Here is a 17,378-nt window from a genome sequence, read left to right as displayed (position 1 = left end):
CTTGGATACGCATGGCTGAAATGGAGGTGTTTTGAAATCCATTACCCCCTCCACCTGCCCGCCTTGCTCTACTCTAATAGAAACTGTTGACAGAAGGTCAATAGAAAGTTTCAAACCTGAGACGAATAAGTTTTTGTTTGTCAAGCATATTAAGGGTTACAAAACTGGGGTAGGTAGATAACTTAAGGTATAGATTAGCCCAATATTAAATGCTGCTTTTTTTATTATCAGTTTTCCTAAATTGTGATAATTTGATATGTTTAGACCAGTGGTAGTCTTGTGTTAATCTGTAACCTTGGAAAAAGTCCTGCAAACTATTGAAAGTATTATCTTGTTGCAACTTGACCGAGAGAGTACAGATTTTACTGGTCATTTTGAGGGCAGTAGTTTGAATTAATGATACACCCACTTTTTAGATAGATGTATATTTTTTAATTTATTTCCATCCTTCGCATTGTTTCTCCAGAAGTTTTGTCTTTACCAACATTAAACATTTTTTAAAAATCAACCATGCTCTTTTGTATCTTGCTATCAACCGCTATTAACATTCCAGTGCAGTGTAGCTTGATGCTTATATTTAGTATTTTAACTGTGGTGTTATGACTGAATAGGAAGAAAGAATCTCAATAAAAGAAAATATAGCAGTAAAAACTGAATGCTGGCTAGAAAACACCTGTACAGGTGCTGGAAGAATGTGTGCTGAAATATATCTTTATTCACTCGTTTACACTTCTTGTTCAATCTGACAAAAACCTATGTTCATTTAAACTTCAGATCCTCCTTCGTTACACCATGAAAAGTCTGACTGTACTTGTTCCACTCCTAATGCAAATCTATAATACCCAAGGGACTTGCTTTTCATATGCTTACATAGTGTCTTCCACATCAATTTTCTTATTGACATTCACTGCATCAGAATGTTATTCCAATGGACCTCCTGATACACGAAGCACCCCAATTTAGGAAAAGTATCAGCCTGAATTCCATATGCTGTATTGGACCTTGAGACCATTCATTCAGCCCAAAACAAAAGCAACTTCACATCCACGCCCCACAGTTTTTCCAGCAAGGAACACTAGTTATTAGTTTAAATTGGAAATACAACTCTTTTAATTTTCCTTCTTCTCAACTTGTTCTTCTCCAGTTTAATTGAATCCTTTACTAATTACAAATCTATCTATCTCAATATTGAATTCTTAATAGCCTAGCCTCAACAGCATTCTGCGGCAAACAATTCCACAGAAACACTACGCTCTAGAGGAAGAAATCCTTCCTTATCTGTCTTCATCTAGGGTATATTGAATAGAAGACAGATGTTTAGGATAAAGGGGGCATTTTCAGGATGGCAATCTGTAATGTGTGGTTTGCCACAGGAATCAGTTGCTGGAGGTCACAATTCTTGTCAATATATAATTAATTGGATGAGGAAAGTGAATGTACCCATAGACAAGTTTGCAGATGATGGTAGCCTAGTGGTTAGCACTGCTGCCTTACAATGTCAGGGACCTGGGTTCGATTCCAGCCTTGGGTGATTTGTCTGTGTGGAGTCTACTTGTTTTCTCCATGCCTGTATGGGCTTTTGTTGGGTACTTTGGTTATCTACCACAGTCTAAAGGTGTGCAGGTTAAGTGGATTGACCATGCTAAATTTCCCCATAGCTTCCAAGGATGTGCAGACTAGGTGGATTAGCCACAATAAATGTGGGGCAATGGTTTTAGGGTGGGAGCATGGGTCCAAGTGGAATGCTGTTTGGAGGATCGGTACAGATTCGATGGGTTGAATGACCTCTGTCTGCACTATAGGATTCTCTGACTCTATTCCATGATTCTCCATGCTGCTTAATTGTTATCTCCATGTCGTAGAAGTCAAATAAAGACTTAACAAATAAAAAGCCTATGTCAATGCTAGCTTCTCACCGGGAACGAGCTATTCTCACCTTGTTTCCTACGCTCTTTCCCATTCAATCTTTTGTAAAATTCTTCTTGCATTCACTAATTAAGCTGGATATTAATTTTTTGGTCAACAGCCTCTTGTAAAACATTCTATGTTTTAATAACGTCTCTGGAAACATTTATTCTCTAACTTATCCCTTCATAGAATCAAATTTATCATGAAAACAATGTCTTGTTGTCACTGATTTATCAATGTGTCTGGACCATCTTTGACTATCTCTTGAAGTTTTCAAGACCTGAGAACCTTTCAAGATAACAAGGTGCAGAGCTGAATGACCACAGCAGGCCAAGCAGCATCAGAGGAGCAGGGAGGCTGATGTTTCGGGCCTAGACCCTTCTTCTAGGCCCGGAACGTCAGCCTTCCTGCACCTCTGATGCTGCTTGGCCTGCTGTGTTCATCCAGCTCTGCACCTTGTTATCTCAGATTCTCCAGCATCTGCAGTTCCTGCTATCTCTGAAACAACCTTTCAAGATACTTGATTCCTCCTTGCTCTTCTGTGTCAATGAAGGAGCCTCTTAGTTACAAATCTTGAAGACTATTGCTACTCTTTTGATGTCACTTCAGCAAGACTTTGTTGTACATTTTCTGTGGCCCAGAAATCTATGCACTATTCTATATCTGTTATAATTGGTCATAATACACTTCAGTTTACATTTGTGGAATACTCAAAATTCCACATGCTTGTTTTTGTTGATTGTTATAGTGACTCCGCCTTATTTTTTAGGATTTATATTATCTATATCTCTCTCTGAATCTGTTGCTCTGTGTTGATAATCTTGACACTTAGCTGTACTTTTCCTTTGAGTGAAGAGTAAAGTAAAATTTCTGTTTATTAAACAGCATCTTCCTCTGCCTGCCCTTTCGTTGTCCGTACCTAAGAATTTGATATAATTTGTAAGCTTCCTGTTGTGCCAGTTCCAATTTATTTATATAAATTGAAAGTGAGGTCCAGGCACGCATTTCTGGGGTGAAAGCCTTGCCCATATCATGAAGCAGTTTGTTCTACTGTGTTAATTGCATTTGCTTTAACTCTGCACTTTGAGCATTCTTCAAATTTAGTTAAGCTGGTTCTGCATATTCTGCCCTTCACACATCCATGCTGACTGGCCATGAATACAGTTGTCTGGCTTATTTATTACTCCTTTTTTTTAATGCTGATGTGACATTTGCACTCTGCTGGTCTTGTTTGCAACTCCAAGTTCCAAAGATTTCAAGTTGAGTTATTCCACCTTCTCCCCAACCTCCTGCGATTCCATAGGAGTATGAGAGTCACCCATGAAGTGTGTTCTGCTGTTGAATCAGATCACAGCTGATCTGCGACCCACTGTTGCCCCATTTTCCTTCATGCACTCTGTTGACAGACTTTTGCCAATCTCGGATTTAAAATTAATATTTGATCTAGCACTTAATACAATTTGCAAAAGAAACCATCCTTTGCATGTCGACGTGTTGCATTTGTTACAGCATGAGAAGAGAGTCTATGAGTCTGATGTCTCATTTGCAAGTTAACAAGGATCAAGTAAAAATAAAGTTCGACTTTTAGGGGTGGATTAGTTGAATTAAAATCAGCCCAGTGTACTCATTGCATATGCAAACAAGAAAAAAAAACGCTCTTCACTTCCAAAGCTTGATTTTTCAGTGTGTTACCATATTAATGGGATGAGATTTCATGGCCTTATTGACTGGAAATATAAAGATCTCACATAAAGTGAAACTGAGCAGATACAACTGAATTTCTGACGAATGTGGACCGTAATACACAATTGTGTCAAGTGTGGTTCTAATAATATCATTTAGAGAAGTTCCAGGTGGTTAGATATAGAAACTGCAATTATCTGACTGGAAGAGCAGCATTTTTGGAAGAAGAGATTAGACAGATTATTTGTGCAGTTGCCTCATATAATCACTAAGTGATTAAAATCAGAAGGCATTCCATTCCCTAGTACAGTTACCTTGCACTTTTAGGAGGTGAAAAGCATATGAAATTTTTTTCAAGGTTCTAATTTGATTGAAAGTAAAGACCTATCCAGTAGATGCAAGACCACTGAACAGTTCTGAAAGGTGAGGTTGTTATGGAAATTGGACTTCTAAAGAAATTTATGTTTACTATCTTAATTTTAACTGAATGTAATCATTAACTTAAAAATTATAATTAAAATATGCTTTTTGTGCCAAGTTCTATAAATTCTAATTACATTTTTAAGTGATGGTGTGTGTAACAATATTGTGGAATCATATTAATTTTTTTCTAAAATGTACTTTTCAATTTTATTTTAGTGGAAAATCTGAATATATAGAGCCTGCCAAACGAGCCCATATAGTGCCACCGCCCCGAGGTCGAGGCAGAGGGGGATTTGGGTCAAATTGTAGACCTCATGATATATTTCGGCAACGGAAGCAAAATACAAGCAGACCACCTTCAATGCATGTAGATGATTTTGTAGCAGCAGAATGCAAAGATGTTCCTTCCTCTGGTCCGCCCCCAGCAAAAAGGACAAATAAAGGACCTCAGAAAGCTCCTCGTGGTGGATTTTCTGGAAATAGAGGAGGACGCGGTGTCTTTCATAGTCAGAACCGTTTCTTTTCTCCACCTGCTCCCAAAGGTTTGTTACCATTTACCATAGACAATTCCTATATCATTTGGTATGATGTGGAGCAAATTGAAATAATTTGGTTATTTGTGTTTTCATTTCATTTACTTACTAGTTCAGCAAGAACTTATCTTCAGTAGCTCAATAAATCAGAGATAGTTCCCTCACATTGCAAAGTAGCGCATAAAGTTACAATTCTGAAAAAAAGAGAATAAATCTGATCTAGGAAACAGTTGGTCTTTACATTTATTATTGGTATGATGTTTGAAAGGATTGAGAGATATGCTTTTATGATCACTGGAAAAGGTAAGGGATTTTCACATGACTTTGAGAAAACAAAGGTGTTTGTTATGAACTTGATTTGACTTTTCTAGACATATATATATATATATATATAACTTAGTCATTGAAGGTTGCCTGGTTGGTAGTATCCACATGGACTTTCATAAACTTTTAATGGCCCCTAATTCGGTTGCTTCATGAGATGAAATCCTGTGATAACATTGGAAATTTGATACACTGGATCAGGAATTGGCTCCAGTTCTACAACTAACAGTTTGTAGTCAACAGTTGTGCATCTCTCTGTAGGCAGTGGTGTCCTCCAGAGACACGTTAGACTGGTTACTGTTCACAGGTTTCATTGTAATTAGCGATCATGACAGTGTAGCAGGTATGATCATGTTTTCAAATGATGCTAAAATTTGTTCAAGGATTAACACATTTGATTAAGATGTGCAGGAGGAATGGACCAAACACAGACACATGACTTTAGATTAGACTGATGCCATGCCTGTAGTAGTAATATTTATCATTCATGAGAAATTAAATCGAAAGGAATTGAGAGGGAAAAGTATCAAAGTGTCATTGAAGTTTTGTAAACATTACAGAGGCTGTAGTCAAACCAAAATAAGTTTTATTTTCAGAATCCTTAAATACAAATCTGGGACATAATGCATCATTTTATGATTACAAGTTGTTGGTCACACCTCATCTGGAATACTGTGACCAGTTTCAAACCTCTCATACAACGGGTAATATACAGAGGAAAAGATTCAGAGGAAAATTAAGAGACTGATTTCTAACTGAAAAGAATCACACCTCTTCAGGCTTAAAAACAGCATCTACTTAATTTAGAGCAGCATAGATTTAGAGGTGATCTGATTTAGCCATGTAAGGTAATGAAGCCTGTTGATCAATTATTTCACTTTAACAAGTTGGGGGAACCAGGGACAAGCAGCTAAACTATCAAAAAATAGGAACAGACTAAATGTTAGGTGCTGCTTTTTTCTGTGTGAGCCTCTAGAATGCAATGCCAACTTGAATGGAGAGTGCTGCTTCTCTGCATGCCTTCAAGAGGGAGCTGGAATATTTCTTGATTGGGGTAAAGTCATGTGGTACAAAAAGGTAAGTAGCTGAACCTCTTTAGTCAGCTTTTCAGTGCTGCTACTGCACAGAGTCACAAATGACATTCCTTGACATTGATTGTGCTTTTAATTTGTTGATCACATCATCATGATTCACTAACTTTCTTCCATTGTCCAGCTGCATGGGACTGGCGTCACTTTGTTCAATTCTTGCTATTCAATCATAGCCAAAGCATTAGTTGCAACGGGTTTTCTTCCCACTCCTATTTCTTGTCTTAATGCTACCTCAGATTTTTGATGAGATCCTGGTTGATCTCTAACCTAACCTGCTTTTGCCACATGTTCCTTAGTACAATTTGGTTAGCAAAAATGTATCAACCTAAGGTTTAAAATTAACAATACATCAATTGCCATTTGTGATAAGAGTTCCAAATTTTACTATGGTTTGTAGATGTGTCTCCTAACTTCTGAAAGTCTGACTATATTTTTTACACTACACATTCAGTTCTCAACACCTCAACTAAATGAAATTGTTTCTTTATATCTACTCTATCTAAATCAGAATCATTTTGGTAAATGTGTGCTGCACTGTCTCCAAGGCCTGTATATCCTTCCTAATGTCTAGTGCTTTCAGTACTGTGGGGGTGATGTAACCAGAACTACAATTTTAATATCTACTCCTTGCATTCTAGCCCTGTTGATGAAAAGGTCAGCATTCCATTAGGTTCTTTGATTGTTTTTTATATTTGTTAATGACATTTTAATGTTTAATGTAGATTTATCTCCAAGTCTCCTTGGATCTTCACTGTTTCTAGCTTTTCACAACTTAGGATGTTCTATCCCTTCATTTGGCCCAAAGACGATGTGCTCATATTTGTCTACATTAAAATCCAATTGTCACAGTTTTTCCCAGTTACTTAATCTGTCACTTGTCCTTTTTGTAATTTTATGTTTCCATTTATGCTGCTTACCATGCCCCTTGTACTTGTATTATTTGCAAATTTGGATAATTGGCTGTCTACCCGTTGATGAATATATATAATGAAAAAGAAATTAACGTAACAGTGTAGATATGTGGGACCTCACTATTAACAGCCTGCTGTTTGGAGTACTTGCCCATTATCCTTATTTTATCTTGCCATTCTATCCATGTTCTGACCAGGTCAATAATATTCTGCAATTCCATTAATTTCAACTTTAGTTAACAGTGCTTCATGAGGGATTTCATCAAAAGCCTTTTGCAAGTCCCTTATAAATGAAATTCTTTCCTCTTCGAGAATTCAATCTGGTTAATCAGGCATGATGTATTCTTTATAAATCCTTTAGGACAGCATGGTGGCTCAATGGTTAGCACTGCTGCCTCACAGTGCCAGGGACCCGGGTTCGATTCCAGCCTTGGGTGACTGTCTGCATAGGTTTCTTCAGGGTGCTCTGGCTTCCTCCCCCAGTTCAATGATATTCAGGTTAGGTGGATTGGCCATGCTAAATTGCCCTGCAGTGTCCAGTGATTCACAGGCTAGCTTGATAAGCCATGGGAAATGTGGGATTACAGGGATACGGTGGGGGGCGTGGGTCTGGGTGGGATGCTCCGAGGAGGGTTGGTGCAGAGTCAATAAACCGAATAGCTTGCTTCCACACTGTAGAGATTCTATGATGATTCTATGATTATATTGCCTCTGATTAACTGAAAATTTTCAGGATGTAACGTCACACTATTATTATTTGCAGACTCTAATAATTTCCAGACAATAGATGTTAGGCAAAATGGTCTGTCATCCGCTGTTTTAATCTCGCTCTTCAGAAGTACCCAGCAAGCTTACTCCTCTATCGTAGTGATAGCAGCTATCGTTTCCAAAGTTACGATATTTAGAGGTGTCCATAAATTCTGAAGGTATTGTGTTTGTCTTGAGGGACTAGATGGAAGAGCTTTAGTATCCTGGTCTCCCATTTTATACCATTCTTAATAGTTGAATGACAGGCGCAATTTTGTAAACTCTATGATTCTTAATGGAAAAAATTGGGAGATTATAGTCAGGGTAATGTTGCCCCTACTTTTTTTAAAGCCCTCAGATGGAAATATGCTGTTTTATTATTCCTTTTCCTTCAATGTTGTATCTATATTAATTTTCATATGTTTTCATTCTTAATTAAATATTATTTTCCTTGGAATATCTGACACACTATTTACATATCTTGCTGTATGTTCTGATTGGAACTCATTTTTCAACCTGTCTGTCATTCTTTATTGGTATCATCAAAGCACCCTTTTATAAGAGACTTGCGTTGTTCATCACAAGAAAACACATGAGAAAACTAGGAGTAGGAGTAAGCTGTACAGCCCCTCAATCCTACCTCCCCATTTAATAAAATTATGACCGATGCCTCTAGTTCTGTACTCCCTCACAAACGGGTATATCCTCTCAGTGTCTTATCCTGTCAAGTCCCCTCAGACTCTTGCGTATGTCAATAAAATTCATTCTTGTAAAGTCCAATTACTATGGGCCCAGGCTGTGCAACCTTTCCTCATAAGACTACACTTCATCCTGGAAATCAACCTAGTAGACCCTTTCTGAACTGTTTTCCATGCGAGTATATTCCCCCTCAAATGGGAAACCAATATGGTGTTCAGTACTCTAGGTGCCTTCTTGCCAATGCCCTATACAGTTATAGCAAGAGTGCCATACTTGTATACTCCAATACTTTGCAGTAAAATTTGGAACTCCATTTGTCTTCCTAATTATTTCCTTAATGCACAAGCATTTGTATTTTAAGAGGTCACCCAGATCACCTGTGTATTGCAGAATTCTGTAGCACCTCTCCAAAAGTGGAAAACCTTGCATTTTCTCACATTATACTTGCATAATTTTCTGTCCTTTCACTTAATCTATCTATCTCTTTGCAGACTCTGGAAATCCTCCCTACAGATGGTTTTCCCACCTATCTTTCCACCATGAATTAATTTGGTTACAAAACACTGTCCTATCATCCAGGTCATTAATGTATAATTAGTTGAGCCTCACCGTTGATCCCCATGGCACCTACTTGTTACGATTTGCCAACCTGACAATTATCCATAACAATTATCCCAACTGTCCTGTTTACTGTTCACCAATCCATCTACCCATGCTACTATATTGTTCCCAACACTCTGATCTTGTGTAATAATAACTTTTCATATGGAATCTTATTGAATGTCTTTTGGAAATCTATTTATGCTACATCTGATATTCTCTTTTTATCCAATCTGCTTGTTATATTCTCAAAAAACTCTGCTTGATTGTATTGTGTATGTCTAAATGTCCTGCTGCTACTTCCTCACTATCAGATTCCAACATTTTCCCAATGAAGATAAACTAACTGGTCTATAGTTTCCTGCTTCCTGCCTCCCTCCTTTTCTGAATTTGGTGTCACATTTGCAGTATTTCTGTTCTTTAAAGCTGAGATCTTTCCAGGCTCTAAGGAATGTTGGAAGACTACAACCAGTGCACCAAATCTCTGCAGCTACTTAGTCCGCAGCTAAGGTCCCAAACTATCAGTTCCAAGGCAGTTGTCAGTCATTCGTCCCATTACTTTGCTTAATCATTTATTCTGGTATTCTTCCCTCCCTTTTGCCTCTTGATTTTGCAGTATTATTAAGATATGATTAGTACATTCAACCATGAAGATAAGTGCAAAATATGCATTCAAGGTCTGTCATTTCCTATTTTACTGTTACTAGTTTCCCAGTCTTACCTTTTTAAAGACCAAAATTTGTTTTAACTGCTGTCTTCATTTTTATATACAAGTTCTTATTGTTAATTTAATATTTGTTGCTTGTTTCTTTTCCCCTACGTGCATTGGCATCTTTTACTTCTAATGATGGGGCTGCAATTTTTTTTTAGTGCTGGAGGGCCTTCTGTTGACCCTGCAGTCTTAGGAGCTCACCCTTTTGAATCCTATTCTTGATGTGGATCTGACCCAGATGTGATGTCCTGACCCTCCCTCCCTGACAGTGGGATTGGAATTCAGAAAGAAAAGGGTCCAAGACAAATAAATAATTCTTGTACTTTCTCTGTTACAGCAACGTGTTTGCTGTGACAATTGTAAGGTTTTGTTTCAAAAAGTATGTGAAATAAAGATGGGAGTACAATAGAAGCATTGAGTAAATTAGAAATGAGACAAAGTGACACAGTTGGTGGTTCTTTTATTAATATTATTCTTTTTCTCTTTGTAGAAGATCTAACTTTTCTTCCAGGTCACGCAGTAGGACTCCTTCATCCTAGCACCAGAAATCGTAAGTAATTTGGTGCCTCTGTGTTGGTGTAAAATAATTGAATGTTGATCCGTGTGAAGAGTAGAAAGTATTTATGGTATCTAATCTGTTATGATCATTGTAAACCTGATAATATTTGAATTTATCTGAAATAATATTTGGGCAGTAAGTATCTCTCCTGGTAATAGTTTTTGATCGTGATTGATCATATACCATATTCCATCCATGATAGTTATTGGCACAAAGGGGCTTGAATCCATCCCAGATTAATGGGATTAAATTTGGCGCTAAACTGGCAATCTTAATCAGAGGTTCTACGGATGACAGTTGTGGGAAATTAAAATTATAGTGGTGCAGTTGTGTGTGCTATTCTAATATTGAGACTACATGAAAGGAACTTATCTCTGCTGTTGGTAATATTAGACCAGTTCCAGGGGAGGTGAGGTGGTAGATACTGCCACTGGATATCATATGTTGAAATTCTATGCACTAACATTAACAAAGTACAAAATTCCATGAAAAATAAATAATTAACTGAAATCTGTTAACGACACATTACAGTTCAATAACCTTTCTTCTGCATTCATTTTCAAGTTCTAACTCTTGAATGAACAAAATACTGCACATTAGTCAATGTACAATATTGACACTCTTTAATAAATTTCAGATTAAACCTTATAGATGTTTTTCATCTTACTACTTCAACACCTCGCTATTCACAAAGCTGACAAGTTTAATCCTAAACTGCATTTTTAACTCTAAATTAGCTCAAAAGGTTTTAAATTCTCAATTAGAAGATATACTAGTATTTTCAATTATACCTGTGTAGAAATGCAGGATTTGCCATTGTGGATTCTAGATATAACACTTTTTTCTGAAGTGGATTACTGTATTCAAGTCTAAATCTAGTTAGCTAGTGCAGTAAAATAAAATGCAATTCCTGTGAAATTGTCCTCCATTTCTATCACTTGCATAAAGAAGTTATACAGTACATGAGAATAAGAAACATGTTCTTCATAAATGGAAAGATTTCTACTGCTATTGAATTTTAATGTTATTTTAGAGTTTTCAGGTATTTATTTTGGGCTGGCAGGGTGTTTTGAAAATAAATTATTCAGTTCAGTTAATTGCTCCATCATTACTCCATTGATCAGGACCTAAGTATTAATCCTTATCAAGAATATTTTGTATGGGGAGAATCAAGTTAGTTTATTGTTGATTTAAGATTCAATTGTGGCTAAACTTATGAACATTACACAGTACTCCCAATTGTGCTGTTTCTGCTCGTCATTCAAATTTTGCAAAATAATACTAAAACATCCTGTGTAAGATTTATGAATACGTTTTTTAAACTAATTTTCATCTTGCCTGGCTTAAAGATATTTCAGATCATCTTTCTGTCCTTTCGTGAATGTTTAAATTGTGTTTACATTTTCATGTTCTCTGAACTATCATTTCTTCGCATGCTTCCACAACGTTTCCTCACGCACTGCTGGAATATAATAGTCTGGCACTTCTAGACAGAAAAAGTTCTAATTTTTTTTCCCCTAATGTTGTCTTGTAACTTGATTCATTTGTGCCAGCTGCTCTCTACTACCTTATCTAAATGGTCATTTGTCCTACACAACCTCTTGGTCTCTTCTACCAAGGGTATGTTGTCAGCAAACTTAGACTGGTCTTTCAGTAATGACCGTAGCAGCAATTCCTAAGATAGCAATCAGAGAATGAAAGCTGAGATCGTTCATAACTTCTAGCTAATTTTGTTCAAACATGGAAAATATCTTTTAACTTTCTGATTTTGCATTCAATCTTTAATTCATTTGTCTGCTAAGTTATTAGAAGGATGTTAAAATCATAGTTCATTTCATTAGGCTCACTCCAGAAAACAGAAACTGTAGCCATGAGGAGAGTCTTAAGATACTGGGATTAGTTCCACAGAGCAATTTAATCAAGCATTTAAAAAAAAGTTTAAAGCTTTCACATTTTATTTCCCATTGTCTGCTCTTGTTGGGAAGTTAGTGAGGGGGGAGGAAAGGTCATCCTTTTAATATTTTCAACAATAATGAGGAAAGAGGTTTGGAGAATTTCTTTTACACAAGAATTGGTGAAGCAAGGAATGTTTATCCAGATGGGGTAGTTGAAGCAGAGTATCAATATCCAGGGTATGGGATCCTCCTCACAATACTATGCTATATTATTAGACTTCAGCTTCTCACAGTATAATTGTCTGAATGAATTGTGCTATTGAAACATGAACTGACAGCACATTAATGCTAATGAGCATGTAGGACTCAGTCACACAAATACAGTACTCGTTCAAGGAGCATGTGTTTTAAGAGCCATGACTGAGAATTCCATTTGGCACAAGAAATCCATATATGTTTCATTTAGAGTTTACTGCACTCAACAATTTGAATAAGCTTGCCATTCACCAGAAATGTGCACACTAATTTGTAGCAGAGTTATCAGTTAGAAACCTAAAGTAGTGCCACGCTGAAAGTTAGCAGTTTCTTCCAAGTCAGTTGCATATTTATGCCTGTTTCATCGATCACTGGCTGCAACTGGCTACAAATTGATGTGTGCTTCAATGAACAATTGCAACTTGCATTATACATCTCAGCAAATGTACACCCCTCAATGTAAATTGTTTGAATATTATGTGGAGGTGGCTAAAGAAATTAATGTTCTTTATTGCTAAAGATGAGAGCTTAGTGGCTAAAGTAGTAATTTATTTTGGTATCACCCAGTGTAAGTGATTGGTTTACTACCTCTCCTATATCCCTTAAATTACTGAAATGATGTTTTTTTCCCATAACAATTACCTTTTTATTTAGCCATTAAAGCCAAGTGGTTAAATTATATTTTGCATCAAAATTGCACAATATGAAATGATTTTTAAAATACATTTTTCATTTATCATCTTTATCTGATACATATTACCTGTTCCATCCAATTACCTAAACTCATTGGCCCAGCTTTAGTTTTTTTTCTGCTAGTTTCCATCTCTGAACACTATCCTACAAAAGCATTAACCTGACTCACTGACTGTACATATTATCAACTGCCTTGAATATGTTGATTAACTTCTCATAAGTAGGTTTCTTCCTTTTTTTTCAAAATTGCTAATACTGGTGACTATTGTCCAGTCTTTACCTAGTAGCTTATTATCTGTAACTCTCTCTCTCACCTCAAAATAGTCTAACAATGGTTTTCCATCAGCTGGAGCACCTCGTCTCTAAATGTAAAAAAGAATTTAATATTAACAATATTTTCAACTGAGCCAAACAAATGCACTTAATTGATTAAATAGTATATAAAATAGTAAGTACCATTGATGGCCTTGTTAGTGAAGGTAAAAGACCACAAAATCCTCAGTTTATTTTCTCATACGTTTTGGTTGAGGTAATAATACGGGGTACAAGTGACCTGAATGTCACTGGGCTTAAAGACAAGAGAAGAGGTGAAATTAACTATTCCTTTTACTCCTCATTGCTTCCAGTGATCTCTGCTGGATCATAAATATATCGTAGATTTTGGCTTAAAACAAGGCAAAGTCAGCTATAGTATTTCATGCAGATTAATGGGCTTTGAAACTCTGTTTAGGCTCGTATTGGTAACTACTTAGATGAGTTAATTGTAGATTGCCATTGAATTGTAACCCCAAATGTAAATGTAAAGCAAATAAATAATTTTGGTGTTATTAGGCAAGTGCATTTATTTAAATAATACAAGTTTTGTCTACACAGTATCTTTTGTTTACTGTGTTTCTTAATAGTTTCATTTTTTTCCATTTTCATTTTGAGTTTAAATTTAAAATTTTCATAAAATGATGCAAATGTACTTTCGATATATTGAAAGGATTAACACATTAACTAAGCAACTGTAATCTTATCAAAATTCTATTTAAAAAGTGCATAACGTCAATTGAAAATGTAACTTTCAATGCCACTTACTTCCAGACTTGCATAAATACAAATGTGAAATTTCATGTGTCCCATAAATAAACAAATTCCAAGTCTCCATTCGGCTACGAATATATTTTAAATCTCATGCATTTGGCTGTAAAACGTAAGAATCAAAACTGGCCACCTTGCTGCAAGAATAAGTTTCACTGCAGCAAAATGTTTCTTCTGCAGATTATTTTGTGAATTTAATTTTAACAGTATCACAATTGTGCTTTCTGATGGATAAACAATTTTTTTAAAGTCCCTTTCATTTCTACAGAATTTCATTTGTGCGGTGGTATTTCAAGCCCTTTTTATGCAGCAAACAGTCTGGATGAATGGGGTACTACAATACTACATTTCATATTTATATCTGTTTGCACAGTATTTAACTGTTAACAAAATTCAAGAATATGCAACAGAAAAGATGGCATCCTCTTGTTGGGAAGGATGCCCACTGCAGCTCTACTTACCCAGGATAGCAGTGGGAAGCATGCTATGGTTTGGCTTGTAAATCATTCTCCCACTCCTCTGTGCATAGCTGTTTGTCTTCTTGTGGCTTTCTTGACCTTCTAAACATGTGCCAATTTCCCACTCCTTGGGAAGCTCTGCTATGTCTGTGTTTAATGATTGCATGGTGAAGGTATATTCAATGCAAAATTTTAAGTATGTTAAAGATTGAGGGAACTTTTTTCAGCTGTAATTTGTGTCCATTCTTCTAATACATTATGTGTTTAGTAATGATTTTTAGAATGCTTTTTGAAGAAATTTATTTTTACTGTAGGAAATTACAGCCGTCGTGAAGGAGGACGTGGCTCAAGCTGGAGTGTCCAGAATAGTCCCCGTGGTACATACAGTGAAAATCGAGGTGGTCAAAGCAACTTTAACAAAGGGTTGCCATCAAGACAGCCTTCAACAGGTGAAGCTACTGAAAATCTGCTTGCAGTTCTTACTTCATAATTCTTGTATGGATAGATTAAGGGTTAAGAATCTTAACAGCCAGAGGTAAATTGGGAAGGCATGAAACTTCAGTTTCAAGTTGGGCAACTTTTGCTCGGCAAAGTGTTGACACTTTTTGTTCTACAGTGAATATGATATGACACATTTGCTATTGAAATATCTTGCAAGTAAGTAAAGGAGTTGATGTTCTGTTTGAAAGAGTGGCAAAAATTGCCTAAATCCATTAAATTGTTGATTGAAGCCTTTTATTAAGTAATAAAATGTTTTAACACAAGATAAAAGCTCAGAAGAACCTATTGCCTTTTTTCCACAATTGTGAAAAGGTTTAATCACTAATGTATGTGTGTGTTTGTGCTTAGTGATCAGAGATTCACATGTACATTAATTCAAATACAAATGACAATCAATTAAAAACACAGGAAAACAAAAAGAGGAATTAGAACCAATGTTCTGATTTTTTTTCTCTCCCCTGCTAGGAAGTACAGTAATCCCTTGGACACATTTTTATACTTCCAGAAAAAGTCCCTTTTTAAAGACAATACATTGTCTGCAAACCTTTCTAGTAAGAGATAGTAGGAACTGCCGATGCTGGAGAATCTGAGATAACAAGGTGTAGAGCTGGATGAACACAACAGGCCAAGCAGCATCAGAGGAGCCGGAAAGCTGACGTTTCGGGTCTGGACCCTTCTTCAGCTTTCCTGACCCAAAACGTCAGCTTTCCGGCTCCTCTGATGCTGCTTGGCCTGTTGTGTTCATCCAGCTCTACACCTTGTTATCTCACCTTTCTAGTAATGTAGGATTAAAGCTGCCCGTTTGGATTCTGAAGTTTTCTGCTACCTCACCATTAGATAAATAGTTGTTAGGCACAAGTTGGTGAGACTATACTACAACAGCAGGCTTCCTAATTAGAAGTCAGTGTGAATCTTCACAGTTGCACTTGATGCCTGTTGTTGTTTATTTAATCTGATACGTAGTGTAAATCTACTTTGTATGCTCTGTTAAGAGGAGAAAAGGTTCTTCTAATATTTATCAAAGAGCAATGTTCATATGTGAGGATATGCTTCAATTGGAATATTGATAATTATCACAAATGGATACTTTTTTAAGACTGACAGGAGACAATAATGGTATATGACAGTATGTATAGTACAGTTAAGTGAGATAGAATCCTTAATAAACATCACTGAAAGGTGAAATGAAAACAGAAAAATGCTACAAATATTCTAGGTTCAGCATCTCTAGCATCTGTAGACAGAAAAAAATTAAAATTTCAGGTCAAGGTCATCAATCTGAACTCTATTTCTCTCTTCACGGATGCTACTAGACCTGAGCTATTTGAGTATTTTCTGTTTTTATTTCAGATTTCCACAATCTGTAGTATTTTGCTTTTGTTTCACTGTTAACTAAATTCCTTAGGGAAAATTGTTATAATTCGTTCAAAGTTACATGTTGTGTTTGAAATGAATTTTATAATTTAGAACCTGGGATTTCCTTTTGTAACTGTAACCTCTCTGCTCCCAACAAAACTTTGGCCTAATTTTCAACTGAAACGAGACATATATTTCACTGGTATTTTGTGTTTTGTTTTCAGGATACCGTCAAAGTCCTCGTGATCGTACATCAAGGGGTCGAGGAGCAGGACCATCATGGGGAGGAGGCAGTTCAAGAGGAAAGTTCAGTGGAGGAAGTAGCGGAAGGGGTAGACATGTACGATCCTTTACACGCTGATGGATATTTTTGCACGATTTCGATATCTGTGAACAAGTAAAATGTCTTTTGCCCTCGAGACAATGAAGTTGTGTGCAAGATTCTGTAGCGGAGATTGTGGCACTGAAGGACCAATATTTGACTCCATTAATTTCTGGTTGTGAGATTTAGTTTCAAGAAAAGTGGATATTTTCGTTGAAGAAGTTTGGAAGATGTTGTCCTTTTATAGCAGTATTGGAATTTTAATAAAATGGATCATCAGAAAAGGCAAGTGATTGCAATTTAATTCCTATAATTGTGGTGGGCCTGGGGCAAAAGAGGGACCACACAAAATTTTCATCAAGATTGTGGAATATGCCATCTTACTTTAAATATACTGTGCCTTACATAGTTGAAGACTTACTCTAAGTTCTGCACTCTCAGCATTCACTCATACTAGTTTTCTAAATTTTGCTGGAGACTAAATTACAGGGGTCAGACTTATAAAGTATGTTTATAGCAAGGAAGTATTTAAAATTATATGTGACTGAACAGATCCCCACATTAAACTATTCAATTAAAGCATTTCTTTACAGCACTTATTAACCAAGCAAAATAAAGTTAAATT

At 36.3% G+C, this 17,378-nt stretch overlaps 1 protein-coding gene across 4 annotated transcripts in view; it reads left to right on the top strand.

The window, feature by feature from the left end:
• virma (vir like m6A methyltransferase associated) overlaps window positions 1–17,042 on the top strand; it is a 145,069-nt gene extending 128,027 nt beyond the window's left edge. For 2 of the 4 annotated variants that reach the window (XM_048595447.1, XM_048595448.1), the window contains exons 22-26: window positions 4,231–4,556; window positions 10,122–10,181; window positions 14,385–14,447; window positions 14,889–15,023; window positions 16,656–17,042. In XM_048595447.1, the coding sequence (XP_048451404.1) occupies window positions 4,231–4,556; window positions 10,122–10,181; window positions 14,385–14,447; window positions 14,889–15,023; window positions 16,656–16,792 (721 nt within the window). In that variant the 3' untranslated portion in view covers window positions 16,793–17,042. The remainder of the gene's footprint in view (window positions 1–4,230; window positions 4,557–10,121; window positions 10,182–14,384; window positions 14,448–14,888; window positions 15,024–16,655) is intronic. The other 2 variants (XM_048595449.1, XM_048595450.1) reach the window with 1 other exon arrangement.
• The last annotated feature ends 336 nt before the right edge of the window (window positions 17,043–17,378 follow it).

Source organism: Rhincodon typus, chromosome 4, assembly GCF_021869965.1.
Source record: "Rhincodon typus isolate 14 chromosome 4, sRhiTyp1.1, whole genome shotgun sequence".
Lineage (NCBI taxonomy): Eukaryota > Metazoa > Chordata > Chondrichthyes > Orectolobiformes > Rhincodontidae > Rhincodon > Rhincodon typus.
The sequence above is the reverse complement of the archived record's forward strand: the minus strand, read 5'-3'. Positions and strand labels throughout refer to the sequence as shown.